Source organism: Hylobates moloch, unplaced genomic scaffold (assembly GCF_009828535.3).
Source record: "Hylobates moloch isolate HMO894 unplaced genomic scaffold, HMol_V3 SCAFFOLD_13, whole genome shotgun sequence".
Classification (NCBI taxonomy): Eukaryota; Metazoa; Chordata; class Mammalia; order Primates; family Hylobatidae; genus Hylobates; species Hylobates moloch.
In genome coordinates this window covers 24,630,515-24,648,164 of record NW_026652288.1, presented here as the reverse complement: position 1 = coordinate 24,648,164, position 17,650 = coordinate 24,630,515, and the positions used below count along the sequence as shown (strand labels likewise).

General features: G+C 41.6%; 1 protein-coding gene across 3 annotated transcripts in view; it reads left to right on the top strand.

Moving 5' to 3' along the window:
* DNAJC27 (DnaJ heat shock protein family (Hsp40) member C27) overlaps window positions 1-10,796 on the top strand; it is a 28,803-nt gene extending 18,007 nt beyond the window's left edge. For 2 of the 3 annotated variants that reach the window (XM_032172402.2, XM_032172403.2), the window contains exons 6-7: window positions 2,869-3,029; window positions 6,698-10,796. In XM_032172402.2, the coding sequence (XP_032028293.1) occupies window positions 2,869-3,029; window positions 6,698-6,830 (294 nt within the window). In that variant the 3' untranslated portion in view covers window positions 6,831-10,796. The remainder of the gene's footprint in view (window positions 1-2,868; window positions 3,030-6,697) is intronic. The other variant, XR_009209404.1, reaches the window with a different exon arrangement.
* The last annotated feature ends 6,854 nt before the right edge of the window (window positions 10,797-17,650 follow it).

Below are 17,650 nucleotides of genomic sequence, written 5' to 3'. Positions count from 1 at the left end.
GTTAGGATGAGTCTATAATTTTTCAGGGCACAGCCTTTCTGTGGTGCCTCAATAGATGGTGAGGCAATTAATGAGGGGTTAAGGCAATATCTCCACTCTGACAAGGCTAAACCCTACTGTTCCCAGGATAGCTCTTCTCTAGCACCACTAGACCTCAGGATATTGGTTTTATTCTCAACCCCATAGCAGCTGTTATCTGGTAAGCCTTGAGTGATCTCACCCTATGCATATATAGCCCAGCCTTTGGCCACAGACTCATGAGAGACCCCTATATGGACTTGGTGCCCAGCTCTGCACAGCTCTCTCCTCTCCAATGGCCTGCTCTGCAGGGTCTAGCCACCTCCTCCTTAGCTCAGTGAGACTTGTGTCTGCTCAGACTCCAGCTCTCTGTGACGTGGTCAGAAAATGGACTCCAAGCAGACAACCAGGTGATTGTGGGGCTTATCTCTCAGGGAGCTGTCTTGCACTTGCTGTTGTCCACTGCCAACAGTTTTTTTTCCAGTTCGATAGTAGTTGATGGCAGGAAGTCTAGTCCAGTATTCATTACTCTGTCATGGCTGGAACTCAGACATGAAATTTAAATAGGCTTTGTTCTCAATCCTAGTAAGCTATAGCCCACACTGTGGCTTGTCTCCTATAACCATGTGTGTGATGAATGAATCCTTCTGCCCTCAGAAATCTATGAATATTCATATTTCAGGTTAACTCATAGGCTAGAAGACAGTCTTATACTGATTACACAACTAGCAAACATCCGTGAACTGTGATCCCTTTTATGTGGCCTTTATCTTTTTAGATACATCCTGGATAGAACTAATGGATAAATTAGTCTGTTTAAAAAAAAAAAAAACTAACAAGAAGAGAATAATTACAGTATTCTATAATTAAGTACTTAAAAGTAGTGCTTTCTTGCTGGTTCAACTTAATAAATATTTTCTTTATTTCCTATCTACTTAATAGACATTTTATGTCAGGAAGTAACTTGGTTTTATCTGATTGATACTGTTAACAGAGAGAGCAATATTAAGATAGACTAAAGCCAAGCTAATACGTCTTGTGTCTTGGTCTCTAGTGGTATTCCTTTGACACCCCTTTTCAGACGTCAAGGCTTCTTGTTAGGTTACCAAGTTGGTTAGCTAATACTAGACATAAGAAAGGAGAATCTAAAAGAAAGATAAAAATTTTAGAAGATAACAGGAACTATAGAAGAATCCAAAAAAGAAGAGGAAAGGATTTTTAAGAGGAGATATGTCCATTTAAAAGTAGCTGTAGTGTGGTAAATGTATTATTCAATAATAATTACAGTGCACAGAACATGAAACATGAGCAGGGTCAAAAAAGCTTTCACCTTTTTTAAAAAATCAGAAAAGTGTAGCCAAGTACAGTGGCACATATCTGTAATCCCAGCTGCTCAGGAGGCTGAGACAGGATCACTTGAGCCCAGGAGTTTGAGACCAGCCTGGCCAACATAGAGAGACCCTGTCTCAAAAAAAAGAAAGAAAATTGTAAAAATGAGCAAAGAATATGAAGTTTGCAGAAAAAGAAAAGGCCATAAGCATTTGGAAAGATACCCACTTTCACTTCTAATTAAAGAAATGCAAATCAAACTATATTAGATATATATCAGATTAGTAACACTTAAGATGTTGGTAACGGTCAGTGTTAATGAGGGTATGGAGAAATAGGCACTCCTTCTGACACACACAGTGATGGGAGTGTAAACTGGTACAGCTTTTTTTTTAACAATGGTTGTCGGACTAAAAAATTAAAATGCGCATATACTCTGCTCAACAGTTCTGCGTTTAGGAATTTATCCTAAAGCAGTATCCGCACAAGTGTACAGAGATGTATACACAAAAGAAAAATTTACTGAAGCAGTGTTCGTAGAAGCAAAAAAACTAGAAACAACTGACTTGTCCAAGAATAGAGAGTTGGTTACACAAATTATGGTACAGCTACACAATACAATACTGAACAGTCATTTAGAAGAACAAAGAAAGTCTCTACATGTAGCTATAGAAAGATTCCAGGATGTATTATGTGGAAAAAAATACAAGGTGCTAAGATGTGTTTAGTCTGATCTCCTTTAGTACATGTTGAAAGAGTATGGATCTGTGTATATACTGGCATACTGATGGTAAATTTTTCTGGAAGGATGCTCAAAAAAAATTAACAATGGTTACCTCCAGGAGAGGAATTTGAGGAGTAGAGAGACACAGTTTTCATTTTACACTTTTCTTTACTATTTGAATTTTTCTAACAATGTTCATCTATTACTTTTGCTGTTTTGGTTGGTTGATTTGTTTTTGAGACAGGGTCTGGCTCTGTCACGCAGGCTGGAGTACAGTGGCATGATGTGGGCTCACTGCAGCCTTCACTTCCTGGGCTCAAGCATCCTCCCACCTCAGCCACCCAAGTAGCTGGGACTGCAGGCGTGCACCACCACACTCGGGTAATTTTTGTATTTTTGTGTGTGTGTGGAGATGTGGGTTTGCCATGTTGCCCAGGCTGGTCTCAAACTCCTGAGCTCAAGCAATCTGCCTGCCTCAGCCTCCCAAAATGCTGGGATTACAGGCGTGAGCCACCATGCCCTGCCCATCTGTTACTTTTTAACTTCAATTGTGGTTATCTGAAAGTAGGATTATTAGCCACTTTAATTTTATTCCTTATACTTTTTGTGTATTAAAATATATGAATATATATATTTAAATAGTATAAAAGAAAAAAATCTTCCAAAGTGTGTATTTGCTTTATACATGACTTCTAAGAGTTGCTGGAATATATTAAAAATCTTTTAAGTTGATGCTTAAAAGGAATTCCTATTTTCACAAAATCATTTCTACCCTGAGTTGTGTTTTCTTCTTGCAGACCTTTTATATGTCCATAGTTGATTTATGTGAAAATGGCGGGAAACGCCCTACCACAAATAGCAGTGCTAGTTTCACCAAAGAGCAAGCAGATGCCATTCGCAGAATTCGAAATAGTAAAGACAGTTGGGACATGCTGGGAGTCAAACCTGGGGCCTCAAGGTAAGCGCTCTGGGATACTTAGTGCTGACTTCTATCATAAAGAAAGACTCCATCACCAAAATTACAGGTGCAGTGTATCTTCTTCCAGTTGGCTGGAAATACGAAGATATTTGAAAATATATTAGAATGACTCTGTTTCACTGAATTAGCGGAATACCAAAGAGACAAAATAGAGGGCACAGTTGCCTGGTGAGAAAACTGTGTCATGCATGTGCATAAACACTTCATGAAATGGTATGCTCTGCTTTCATCTGTGTGGAACAGGAAGAGCCTTGAAGCTAATGTAATCTTAAAAAAGAACTAACAAAAGAGAATTCTTCAATCATAGAACATTAGAGGAGGAAAGCATGTTGGCAATCAACTTGTACAAACATTTCATTTTATAGGTGGGAAAACTGGGATTCAGTGAGATTAAACATGTTCAAGAATCCCAGGAGTTAGTCGTATAATTGGTTCTTACCCTGGAACACTGTATGTTCAACTCTCTCTGTCTTTGTCTCTAAAGCCCTGCAAGTTCCTCATCTGTGTGTGTATTTGTTTATTTATTTTATTTATTTATTTTTATTTTTATTTTTGAGACAGAGTCTCACTCTGTCACCCAGGCTGGAGTGCAGTGGCGCAATCTCAGCTCACTGAAACCTCTCCCTCCTGGGTTCAAGCAATACTCCTGCCTCAGCCTCCTGAGTAGCTGGGATTACAGTCACATGCCACCACGCCTGGCTAATTTTTATATGTTTAGTAGAGATGGGGTTTCGCCATGTTGGCCAGGCTGGTCTTGAACTCCTGGCCTCAGATGATCCAACTGCCTCAGCCTCCCAAACTACTGGGATTACAGGCGTGAGCCACCACACCCAGCCCTCTGTGAGTATATTTATGTTAATTATTTTAATCAAAAGAGTTATTTAAGAAAAAAATTCAATCACTATTCTTTGTTGCTTGTACAAAAATTAAATTATTATTCATTATGGTTATGTAACTTTCAATGGTCTAATTCTACTGTTACTACACATATTGTAGTGTAGTACAATATGTACCCAGACTCCCCCCACATACTTCACCCTTCCTACTTTTTCACCTTGATTCTCACAAAAGAAAAAAGTATGTCTTGAAATTGCCATGTCAGCACCCAAAGCACTACACATCTCTTCTCCATTCTGACCTCGCAGCGTATCTTCAAGTCCAGAAGGAAAGAGGGGAAGGGAAGGAGAAAACTGTTACTGGGCACACTCATTCACCAGGTGATAATTGAGGATGCTTTAAAACTGTCAGGGAATTCAGATGACCTCATGTGTAGGGCACAGAGTTCATCGGGATCTTTTTTTTTTTCAGTGCTATACTCTTTGGTTTATTGTAGATTTTTAGTGAGTTTTGAAATTCGAAAATGTGAGTCTTCCTGTTTTTTTCAAGATTATTTTACTATTAAGGATCTATTGTAATTCCATATATATTTTAAGATCAGCTTCTCCATTTATGAAAAAAAAAGCCAGTAGGGTTTCAGTAAGATTGCACTGAATCTGTATAGCTGTGTCTTTTACATTTCTTTTTAGACCTTCATAGTCTCTTTCTGAATTCTTCTGTGTCATCTCCAAGGGATACTGGCTCTAAACTTAAGAAACGATTACTTTATCTACTTGTTAGTAGACTTAGAACAATATTCATTAAGAAAGAAGAAACTTAGGGTTCCTTATGTATTCACTTTGGTTAATTGAAATTTACCAGAACTTACAGGCCCTTATAGGTTTCATATCCTTAACCAATAGAAACATGTGCTTCTCTTACCTTTATTCCACTGGGCCTAGCAAACTAATTTTGTATGGCACTAAGTACATTTGGGAAAAAACCTTGAAACATTTTTTTCTTAAGTTACAGAGAGTTTTGATATTTGTTGAGTGTTAACTGTGTTTACTGTTCTTGAACTTTAAGAAAATCTTTGTCTTCAACAGAATTGATGTATTTGTTACATCTTGAGATTTTCTCCTGCTACCTGCAAATCTTAAAAGGCACTCTTAGTGCAGAGGACCAGGCGTAACTACTGACCCCATGTGGACACCCTCTCTCGGGAGGCAGAGCCGCTAGAAGGGCCCTTTCCAGGACTCCCTCGTGGGGAAGAGGGAGGATGCTGTACCTTCCTCAAGGACACGGGGTCTTTGGGACAAATAAAAATTCTTACAATTCAAATTGCTTCAGAGAGGGAGAATGTCATTCTTGTTAGCAAATTATCAGAATTACACATGTAGAAAAACAACACGCAGGGCACCAGGAAGGCCCCCCAGAGTATCCTTATGAAAGAAGGAGGTTCTTGCTAAAGCAAGAAAATTCAGGACCCCTCTAAGAGCAGAAAGCAGAAAAGGCCCTAGAATATATGCCTGAGACTTGGAGAACTGTTAACATGACCCTATGACCTCAGTCTCTCCAAGCTGATACATAAAACTTTCCATCATAGCCAAGGTATCAAAGGCCATCTGATTTGGAGAGCCACATTAGAAATCCTTCTGATAAAAAATAAAGGAGAAAGGCTAGGGCATTTGGTAAAGCACCATATAGCTTACAGGATCACTGGAACCCTGAATTACAAAAGGAAGGTGGGAAATAAAACCATCTGGTAGAGACAGCTTAATCTGGGGAGTGGCTGAGTACTTAGAGCCCTCTGGGAGGCCTGACACCAGAGGATGATGACCAGTGGAGACAGGCAAAGATGTGTCCAGGCCCCTCCCCAGCCAGTTTTGGCTCTTTGAGGAGCTCAGAAGCCTGCAGCTCTCTCCTGGAGCGCTGCTGGTTTATGGGAACCGCCGGATTGGAGAAGCACTGCTACTGCTCCTTTCCTCTCTGGATAATACTGATCTCTGTTGTGTTTCTTCTTTGGTCTCGTGAGCTCATTGTCATTCTGGGCTACCCCCTTCCAGCATCTCTTGCTTGCTCAGTGGTGTCACCTTCTTGGGCCTCAGATTCCTCATGACCTTGACCCTGGAGCTCATTTCAGCCCCTTTCGTTTCATCTTCTCCTCCTGGATATTCAGCTCATCATCCACTTCTGCCATTTCTTTCTTTATCTTTTATCTTCCCTTGTTTCCTTCCACAAATACCTTAATCTAAACTCTTGTACTCACTCATGCCTGTGTTATGTAACAACCTCCTGTATCCTAACTTCGAGAAACAGTTTTCCCAGCATACACTTGTCATGAAACACCTACTGTTGTGATTGTTTATCAAGCCCAGGTGTTGGGGTTGTTTTGCTTTCCATCTGTGCTGTGTTCGGGCTCCATTCCAGGCCACTGTTGGTTCTCTCCCAGAACCCCTTCTTTCAGAAGGCAACTCTGGATGCCTTCCCTGGTGCCCAAGCCCTTATTCTTTCAATCAGCAAAGATATGCTGAGTGCCTGTGAGGTGCCAAGTACTGCCTGTTTTCATCTGATTATTATTTTACTAAGTGTTTCGTTAGCATTTATATACTTTTTGCATTGTGCAATAATAATTTTTTCAATTTGCGTTATATATTACATATTATTTATTGGTTGGTTGTCTGTTTTCCAGTCCTTTAATCCTGCCTTTGAGAAAGGGTAATAATTTAGGATATGTTCACTGTAAGAGATACTATATGTGTCCAAACAGCTAACATGCAGTGGATTGGGCTGACTCTGTTACTAACATAGATCTTGGCTTGTTTTCCCAGGGATGAAGTCAATAAAGCGTATCGGAAACTTGCTGTGCTTCTTCACCCTGACAAATGTGTAGCACCTGGCAGTGAAGATGCCTTCAAAGCAGTTGTGAATGCTCGGACAGCCCTCCTGAAAAACATCAAGTAGAAAGTAGAGAAAAAAGCCACATGTGGGACTCAAATGCAAGCAGACTTTCCTAGAGGTGAAATAACCAACGTGGAGTTTTCCTTCCCAGAATCTCACTGCTCTTTTCATTCATGTGTTGTCATTTGTATATCAGTAATTCAGGTGCCCATTTCATAGACATTTTACTGAGAAATGACCTGCATTTGTATGAAGTGAAGAGAACTGAGCGTCACTTACACCCTGTACTTCATTTCCTATTTCTAGATAATTCTGAATTTTTTTCTCATTCACTTGTCAGCTCTGTAATTATAGGATCCCTTAGACATTTCACTTGGGGAAATCCACGAGGTTCCTGGAGGGAGGGAAGAGAGGACAAGAGGACCCTTTCACTTTTTTACAGAATTCATCATCAGAGAAGAAAATGACAAAAATGGAAGCAAACAATATCAGAACCCCTGTAAGTTTGGTGTGACCTTACAGACAAGTTGCTGCTTTTACAATGAGTTCCTTAGGTGGTATTTTAACCATCGATCTATAATGATGACTCTTGGCAGCCCTTTGGGAGTTTGTAAAATGAGGTGATACAGTTCTGAATTGAGCATTCCTTTATGATATTCACTCTGTTCCTCTTCTGCAGCCACCAGTGGGAGAGACAAGCCAGTCCTAAGAGAAAAGGTGGTGGCAGCCACAAATTCTAGGTACACTGGCTGCTGCCTATCCTGTCCCTGGATCTGAGGCCTTTCCCTTGCCATAGAAATGGTTGCTGGTAGCAGTAGAGAGCACTGTGCACCTGGGAATGAGGAATCAGGCCCCAAGACAGAAGTACTTGCAGGAGCCAGCTGCAGTAGTATCCGCCTGTAGTCCCAGCTACTCAGGAGGCTGAGACAGGAGGATTGCTTAAGCCCAGGAGCTCAAGTCCCACCTGGGCAACATAGTAAGTAAGATCTTGTCTCTTAAAGAAAAAAAAAAAGGTACTTAGAGGTCGCACTTGAAGATTATGCACATCAGCAGAGGAAAAGGCCAGCCAAGCTCGGGGCAAGCTTGATGCAGTAGGAGAGGCTCCTTATGAGGCTTAGCCCTTGTCTTATTGCCAGCCTTTGCCACAGGCAGGTGAGAAAGGCAGGGCCACTCCTCAGCAAAGTTGGCCTCTTGTGCACTTCCTCACCAGTGTTGTTTCTTCCTTTTTTCCCCTCTTCCCCTTCCCCTCTTGTGTTTTTTCTGAACCCCACATCTCCCATCATTTCTCTCCTCTTGAGTCCCTGGCTTCTGGCCACTGCCTCCTCCCTCTGCCTGAACCTGGTTGACCAGAGACAAGTGTGGATCCTTTGGGTGGCAGTCAGGGGAGATCTCAGGGCCCTCTGTTGGGAGGAATCTCTGTAATTCCTGCTTGGGCTCCAAATTTCTGAAGAGTAGTATTTTTAAACTATAGCTTACAAAATACATTCTCTGGCCACAGTCTCCTCCTTGATATACAAGGGATGGATGAAGTTCATGTATTAGGAACTGGCACTCCTTACGGTGCTTATAGAACCAGTCTCACCACTTGACCCATTACGTCATCATTCTTGTTACATCACTTATACTTTTAGCTGCAACCACACTAATTCACATTTTTATATACTTTCAATTAGCTGTACTAATTGGGGCTTGAAAGTATATAAAATCTTCCTATCCTGTGAACTTTAAAAAGCTATCCCATATCGATTGCCAAAGAGCATCTACCTTACCACCTAAGAAGAAAAGCCACTTTCTTCCAATCCAAGCCCACTGCAGTCTTGTGGATTTTCCACACAGCAGCTTTTCACTGTATGCCTGTACTCGGGCTGCACTGAGCTTGTCTTCAGGAAACCAGAGCATTGTTTTATCATAGCACTTTTCATCTTGGTAATATCAAAACAACTTTTTAAATGAACTGATTGATATATGTTATTTCTTGCGAGGTTTTCCTCTGGCCTTTAACTGGCTTCTGAGGCTACAGAACTCCAACCCAGAGTTCTTCGGGACCTAAATTTTGCTTAAGGAAGGCCTTTATCATGCTGAAAGCACTCAGACATGTCTGCCCTCACAGCAGAATGTAGAAGTCATATGAATGAGGGATCGTGCATGGTAGCATCAGCCCAAACTGACACGACAACTCACTGAATGTGTGGCCCTCTATGAAAGCTGGTGCCAGTTTTCATCACTGTTATTAAATACTAGATTGGGAACCTCATTCAGCCGTATTGCACAGATGAGCAATTATAGCAGAGAAAATTCATTAGTCCTTCCACTCATATCCTTATGTGTGGGTTGGGTGAAATTTAGCCTAAGCTTGATTCTTAGGTCTTGAGGCTCAGTTTCCAACACCTTCATTATTAATGTTAAGAATGGCCATATACCACTTCATTTACGTAAAAGGAATAAAATAAGCAAGTTAAGCTTCAGGGTCCAAGAATTTTTCTGATTTCTATAATCCTTCAGCAGAAGATTAAGAAATAAAGCATGATCTGCAATGGAAAGGTTTTTTTGGCACTAACTTCATGCAAAATTTCACAGACATCTATGCATTAATTTAAATTCTTGGTGCAAATGTGTGCTTTGTAGTTCAACCTTATTAAAAATTCTTCAGCCAGTTAGGATTTCAAAATACATTCGTGAGAGTAACAGCTAGCAGAATAATTACAATGGCTAAAACGTTTTTATAGAAAATCTTGTTTTTCAAAAAAGAATAAAAAGTTTGAATAGCTATTATTAAAGAAAAGCCATGTCTTCAACATCTGAGTCACCAAGAAGTAACACTTTTTAAACTTGTTAGAAATCCCTGGAGGCATTTCAAATTCATCTTCTAACCTACCTAAGCACTTTAAAATACAGCCTCCTTCTGTTCCTCTGTTCCCCTTCATGCCTCCTTTTGAATTGATATCTCAGCTGTCAATATTTCTTTGACTTCAGCATTGTCATTTTATTCTCTATATCAATGTGTCCTTAGTTTTCTTAGCCTGTTAATTTAAAAATCCAGACTTGGGGGTCATTGTGTTGCTACCCAAGAGAAAATGCTACAATTTTATAGATTGCACATCATTCTTTAAGGCATACATTTACCTCAGGAAACTTACTCTAGTATGTTCTCATATATTGAATTCTCAACGAAGTAACTATTTCTTTATACCTATAAGCTAGTACCTAATTCACTGTTAGTTAAACGAGCCATAGATAAGGCAGCTAAATTTCTGAAAGATAGCCAGAGTAAGTAAGCAGCCACTGCAAGCTCTGAATCAGTTTAAAAAAAAAAAAAAGGAGCTGCACCCCGTTGAACAATGACAACATCACAAGGGGAAGGGAGGGATTTTGCCAAAAGTTAGAAAGGTGGAGCTGTAAGCCATGTGCATGTTGCCCTTGACAGTGACAGTGCCCCTCTTACAACTAATTCCACTAGGCATGGGAATGTCACCTCCTTTGCCACTGTACCCCATCAAGCTTACTCTGAATCAAAGGTTTTGTAAAACTTTTGAAAATGAACTTAGCTGCAAAATATAGCTAACCACTTTCCATTGCAAGCTTTGCAAAGCGAAGAGAGGTTCGTACTTCTCATAATTGATATTTAGCACAATTGTAAGACACAGTTTTACTGTTTGTACATCGTTTTTTTCCATTAAACTTTTCTAGAGAAGACAAAAGCTTACACTTTTGACATGGATAAGTGAGATGGTGTCTAACAAGCAGTGCAATATTAGGTGGTGCAATAGAGGCCCTGTTGGCGAGATGAGTTTTGCTGGAGAGCTGGACAGTGTTGGTTAGCTTCCTGCATTGATTGCCCCTGGGCGTTCTTCCCCCTTAACTGTGAAAGCAGAGTCTATAAATGAACGCTTTGCTCTTACAAGGTAATTTACATATTTTCTTTCTGTTGAAATAACTGAAAATGTTAAATCTACCAGTTGTTTGTCTTGTAAACAGAGTGTCATATGTATTTAAGTTGTGTATTTTTATAAAGTAAAGCCAAATATCAAACACCGGTCTGTGGGCTGCATTTATTTGTGGAAACACTGGTCTTTAATGGAAAACATACTAAGCTAGAAGCCAATCCAGTTCCTCACCAACTGTGACCCTCAGTAAGACATTCCTGAGAATGGCCCACCCCTCTTTGAGGGGAGCTACTCTGTCCTCTTCGTCCTGCTAACATGGTCTAAGGGGGAGACGTTCAAAATGTTCAAGGTCGGTTTTTTGTTTTTTTTTTTTGAGATGGAGTCTCACTCTGTCACCCAGGCTGGAGTGCAATGGTGTGATCTCAGCTTACTGCAACCTCTGCCTCCTGGGTTCAAGCAATTCTCCCGCCTCAGCCTCCCGATTAGCTGGGATTACAGGTGCCCGCCACCACACCTGGCTAATTTTTGTATTTTTAGTAGATTTTTGTATTTTTAGTAGATTTTTGTAATTTTAGCCATATTGGCCAGGCTGGTCTCGATCTCCTGACCTCGTGATCCACCTGCCTCGGCCTCCCAAAGTGCTGGGATTACAGGTGTGAGCCACTGCTGAGCCATTGCGCCTGGGCTCAAAGTTCAAGTTCTTTCCCATCTTTCCTCCCTGGTTACAGACACCAGTCCACAGGACAGGAATGTGACCCCAATTAGGTCACATAGGTGTCCTTCCCTGGGATCTCTCTAACTGAAGCTAGGAAGATACTTTCTCTCAGGAAAGGAAGAAGTCCCAGTGATGGCTGACAACCTTGATTCCAACCTCATGGGAAAAAATTGAGAATGAAGCAGACATCCAGTGAGAGGCAGAGTCCTGATGGTTTTCAGCCTTGCCTTCTAGTCCTTGAGGGAGGGCCCATGAGCTTGTTTGTCAAGCTCGTCAGCCACCTCGGAGTCCTTCCACTTGTTTACTACTTCAGTTACCTGCAGCCTAAAGAATGTTAGAAAATAAAAGCCAACAAGGGTCATAAGCAGGGATGAGAAAGCTATGGTCAATAACATTTAACAAGTGTAACATTTTATGTATTAAAATATATCCAATTACTTAGTTTTTCTCAACTGGTGTCTTTGGCTGCTTTTTAAACCAATAACCAGTTGTAAATGGAAAAGAAAAATTGGACTTAATTTGTTTCAGGGTCAATTTAAGATGCAAAATTATCTGGCTTTTTAGTTTCCAGTTGATCCATTGCCTATCGAGGACACCTGTAATTTCTTAAATTTTTAATCAAACTTTATTGCATTCACCAGCCGGGCGCAGTGGTGCATGCCTGTAATTCCAGCGCTTTGGGAGGCCGAGGTGGGTGGATCACGAGGTCAGGCATTCGAGACCAGCCTGGCCAACATAGTGAAACCCTGTCTCTACTAAAAATACACAAAATTAACTGGGCGTGGTGGCGGGCTCCTGTAATCCCAGCTACTCTGGAGGCTGAGGCAGGAGAACCGCTTGAACCTGGGAGGTAGAGGTTGCAGTGAGCTGAGATCGCGCCACTGCACTCCAGCCTGGGCGTCAGTGCGAGACTCCGTCTCAAAAATATATATATATATATTCATTCACCATGTATTTACTGAGCACCTACCATGTGCCAGGCCCTGTTCTAGGCACTGGAGATCTAGCAGAGCACAGAAGTGACAAAAATCCCTGCCCTGTGGAGCTTACAGTCTAGTGTCATTTTTTAAAATTTGTGTTTTGAAGAGTTTCTTTTTTTCTGTAATTTATTTCTGAAGAAGCAAGTTTGCATTTTTTAGAAATCTTCAAGATACACAATTTCAGAATTAATACTCATTGCTACTGTATACTGAAGATCATGTAGGTTGTTAAATGCTTTTGGTTGTTTTTTTTGAGAGCGCAACCATTATCATTATGCCAAGCTCAGTTTTTCAGATTGGCCTAAAGGAAATAGTTCCGGCTGGGCGCAGTGGCTCACGCCTACAATCCCAGCACTTTGGAAGGCCAAGGTGGGGGCAGGAATCACTTGAGGTCAGGAGTTCAAGACCAGCCTGGCCAACATGGCAAAACCTCTGTCTCTACTAAAAATACAAAAATTTGCCGGGGGTAGTGGTGAACACCTGTAGTCCCAGCTACTAAGGAGGCTGAGGTAAGAGAAGTGCTTGAACCCAGGAAGCGGAGGTTGCAGTGAGCTGAGATCATGCCACTGCACTCCAGCCTGGGTAACAGAGTGAGACTGTCTCAAAATAAAATAAAATAAAATAATTAAAGGAAATCGTTCCAACCTTTAGTTAGGGATTTCTTTATATACAAGCTTGTATATTTATAATGAAAATATTAACAAATTCTTCTAAAGCAGTTGAAAGTTGGTTTCATTTTAAGGGAAAATATCTAAAATCTAAGTTTGTTGTTTTAGTTATATAAACCAATGTGTACCTATAATACCACCTTGTTAAAATTCTGGTCAGTTGACTGTTGTAAATGCTATGACTTTAAGAAAATGTCTCCTTGCATCCAAAAACAATTCGTTGATAATTATAAAATCAGCAGCTGTAACTCATGAACGCATTTATATTAGGAAGAGAATGTAAAAATCTGCAATGAGTGAGAGAAATTAAGATGAGAAGGTCTTATGTCCTCAGATGTCAGGATGTAAACATTCTGCTAGTTTTGGAGTATGAGAGAATGAAAAGTTAATTGAATAAATATTGAAGAAAGGAAGGATCTTAGTGGTTCGAAAGGAAAATAAGGCCAAGTACGGTGGCTCATGCCTGTAATCCTAGCACTTTAGGAGGCAAGGCGGGTGGATCACCTGAGGTCAGGAGTTCGAGACTAGCCTGGCCAACATGGTGAAACCCCATCTCTACTAAAAATACAAAAATTAGCTGGCAGTGGTGGTACATGCCTGTAATCCCAGCTACTTGGGAGGCTGAGGCAGGAGAATTGCTTGAACCCAGGATGCGGAGGTTGCAGTGAACTGAGATCACACCACGCACTCCAGCCTGGGCAACAAGAGCGAAACTCTGTCTCAAAAAAAAAAAAAAAAAGGAAAAATAGAAGAAACTGCCTCCCTTCTGACTAGCAGGGTGCAAACAAAAGCCCCAAGTCAGTGGTTGTCAACTGCTTTTTTTAGTGACTGAACCCTGTATTTCTAGTAAACTCCAACATGGGACCCCTATATATTAAAGAGCTAAAAGCAACATTTTATTAGGACAAATCTGTAAGTTCACATTGGTAACTTTACCCCTTCTAGAAGAAGCGAATAGGCAGTTGTGCCTCCTGAGGAAGATGGCAGGGTTTAGATCTAAGATGGTAATCTCTCCTGCTCACAGATGCTGGTGGAGGAGAGCACCTTGCCCAAGAAAATGAATCGTATTCAAGGAAACTGGGTTAAGAGCTTTTGCTGAGCCTCGTGCTGAAGGCAGGGCTAGGCAGAGGCTCTGTTTAATGCTGCTTCCTGATGAAATTTTAGCTATGAGGGAAGGTACTCCAACATTGTGCTGTGAGGCAGAGAGCTAAGCTGCTCTTCTAAAGAAATGAACAAGACTCCCAGAGGTTGGGGACTGCCTAAAGGAAGAGAAAGATTTGATTAGATGGAGTAGAAGACTGGGGTCTTGAGAAGGGTAGTTAGTTAGAAAGATGCTAGATGGTAGAAATTATGAGATATTAAATAACCTTAGAAAGATAGCCAAAGAGGGCCAGGTGCGGTGGCTCATGCCTGTAATCCTAGCACTTTAGGAGGCTGAGACAGGTGGATCGTGAGGTCAGGAGATCGAGACCATCCTGGCCAACATGGTGAAACCCCGTCTCTACTAAAAATACAAAAATTAGCTGGGCGTGGTGGTGCATGCCTGTAATCCCAGCTACTCGGGAGGCTGAGACGGGAGAATAGCTTGAACCCAGGAGGCAGAGGTTGCAGCGAGCCAAGATCGTGCCACTGCACTCCAGCCTGGCGACAGAACAAGATTCCAGCTGGAAAAAAAAAAAAAAAAGTGAAAGAATTGAGTACAGTGAATGGAATAAATGTTTAAAAAAAAAAAATAGTCAAAGAGAAGTTCCAGAAATAACCAATGACTGTTAAGAACATGGATGTCTTTTATTTTTATATTGTTATCCCCATTTTATGGATGAGAAAACTGAGGCTCAGAGGGGTTAAATGCCTTGCCCGAGGCCACACAGGAAGCTATTCACACCCGGAGAGGTGGCTCACACCTGCAATCCCAGTACTTTAAAAGGCCAAGACACAGCGGATTGTTTGAGCTCGAGAGTTCAAGATCACTCTGGGCAACATGGTGAAATCCTGTTTCTACAAAAAACACAAAAATTAGCTAGGCATGGTGGCACACGTGTAGTCCCAGCTACTCGGGAGGCTGAGGTGGGAGGATGACATGAGCCTGGGAGATCAAGGCTGCAGTGAGCTGTGATTGCACCACTGCACTCCAGCCTGGGGGGCAGGGGGAAGAAGCTATTAAAACCCAAGACTGCCCATTTTCAGAACCCAGCTTCCCACTATACACTATCAGGCTCAGGATCCAAATTTTAAAATATTCTGCTTCCCACTCATAAGTCATATTGTACCTGCTTTACCAGGTTGCTTAGATGGACATAAAGAGATATATACATATGTATTTTTTTTTTGAGAGGGAATTTTGCTCTTGTTGCCCAGGCTGGAGTGCAATGGCGCGATCTTGACTCACCACAATCTCCGCCTCCTGGGCTCAAGCAATTCTCCTAAAGAGGTCTATATATTTTTTAAAAGACCACCATAGACAATTTTCCTAATCAAATCCTGCATGTATGCAGAGGAATGACAGAAACTTCTTTCTGAGGTGTGCCCAAACCAAGAAAGAGTTAACATGAGTGCTTTAAAATATGGAATTTGGTGGATGTACTTACCACGTTTTCTTTCTTTCTTTTTTTTTTTTGAGACCGAGTCTCACTCTGTCGCCAGGCTGGAGTGCAGTGGCACGATCTCAGCTCATTGCAACCTCCAACTCCCTGGTTCAAGCAATTCTCCTGCCTCAGCCTCCTGAGTAGCTGGGATTACAGGCATGCACCACCACACCCAGCTAATTTCTGTATTTTTAGTAGAGATGGGGTTTCACCATGTTGGCCACGATGGTCTCGATCTCCTGACCTCGTGATCCTCCTGCCTCGGCCTCCCAAAGTGCTGGGATTACAGGTATGAGCCACCGCACCCAGCCTATGTTTTCTTTCTTTTCTTGCTTTTTTTTTTTAATTTTTTTTTTTGAGACAAGCTCTCACTCTGTCACCCAGGCTGGAGCGCAGTGGTGCAATCTCGGCTCACTGCAACCTCCGCCTCCTGGGCCTAAGTGATCCTCCCACCTCAGCCTCTTGAGTAGCTAGGACCACAGGCACATGCCACCATGCCTGGCTAATTTTTCTTATTTTTTGTAGAGACAGTGTCTCCCTGTGTTGTCCAGGCTGCTCTCGAACTCCTGGGCTCAAGCAATTCACCTGCCTTGGCCTCCCAAAGTGCTGAGATTACAGGCGTGAGCTGTCATGCCTGGCCCCCCTTTTTTTTTTAGTGAAATCTTAAACTCTCATAGGACCTCTGATGCCTCCAGAATGGCTTGAAAATCATGTCTTAAGGGACCTCCACCCAAGCCAGTAACTGAGAGTTAAATAACCTATGAGGCAGGAGACAGGGAGAGACCCACTCTAAGGATTTTGTTTCTGAGTGATTTTCATGTTCCTAACATTCTTTTGTCACAGTTAAAACCCAGGAAGCTCTAAAAGGGCTGTTTCCTACCCCATCCTCGCCCCCAAATGTGGCCAGGCATTTTGTGTTAGAATCACTAGCACTACACAAGGAAAAGGTGCTTTATATTCACCAAACTCTAAAGCTTGTCCCCGGGAAGTGTAATTTAGGGAATGGGGTTAGGATAGTTTCATTTTTCGTCCAATCCTGTCTATATTGTTTGAGTTTTCCCAATGAATGTCAACTACAGTGTACTTTGGTCATCTAAAAAGCTATACAAAACCAAAAACTAAGCATAGCACCAGTTTTTTTAAGCTCACTCTGAAGCTGTTTGTGGGGACCTCGTACAGTATGGTGACTCTAGGCTGTCATGAAATCCTGCTTCTTTACATTAGTAGAAATTTCAGACTACAGGGAAAACAAGCTTTTAATCACTTAGAAATTTTTCAGAAAGCTAACATAGCAATCAGTGCTCCCTGGCTGGGATTTCAAATCCACTTAAGGTAGTTACATATCCGTAAACTCCACTCTCACATAACACAGCAGCAGCAGAATTGAAATTAGAAGACTTGGGATAGAGTCTTATCTCTCCTGTTCATTAATAGAGTAGCCTTGGGCAAGTGGATTCACCTTCTGAGATTAGGTTTCCTCTGTTATTAGATGAGGCCATTTAATTAGATAACACCTGAGGTCCTTTTTAAAGACCATTATTTTATGAAATTTTACAAAGCCAGTAAAAACTAGATTTCCCAGGCTTCTTGCATATAATTCCACTGCAACATTAACTGAGAGTTTAATAATCTAAGAACAGGTGTGGATGCTGGGAGAGACCTACTGTTTGGGGGAATTTCTTCAACACCCCCCACCCCTGCAAAAAAAGGAGAGAAAAAATAAAAATTAATTTTTAAAATATTAGTGAATTGGCTGGGCGTGGTGGCTCACACCTGTAATCCTAACACTTTGGGAGGCCAAGAGGGGTGGATGGCATGAGGTCAGGAGTTCACGACCAGCCTGGCCAACATGGCAAAACCCTGTCTCTACTAAAAATACAAAAATTAGCCAGGAGCGGTGGCAGGTGCCTATAATCCCAGCTACTTGGGAGGCTGAGGCAGGAGAATTGCTTGAACCTGGGGGGGCGGAGGTTGCAGTGAGCCAAGATTGCACCACTTGTGAGCCGGGATCATGCCACTTCACTCCAGCCTGATCATAAGAGCGAAACTCC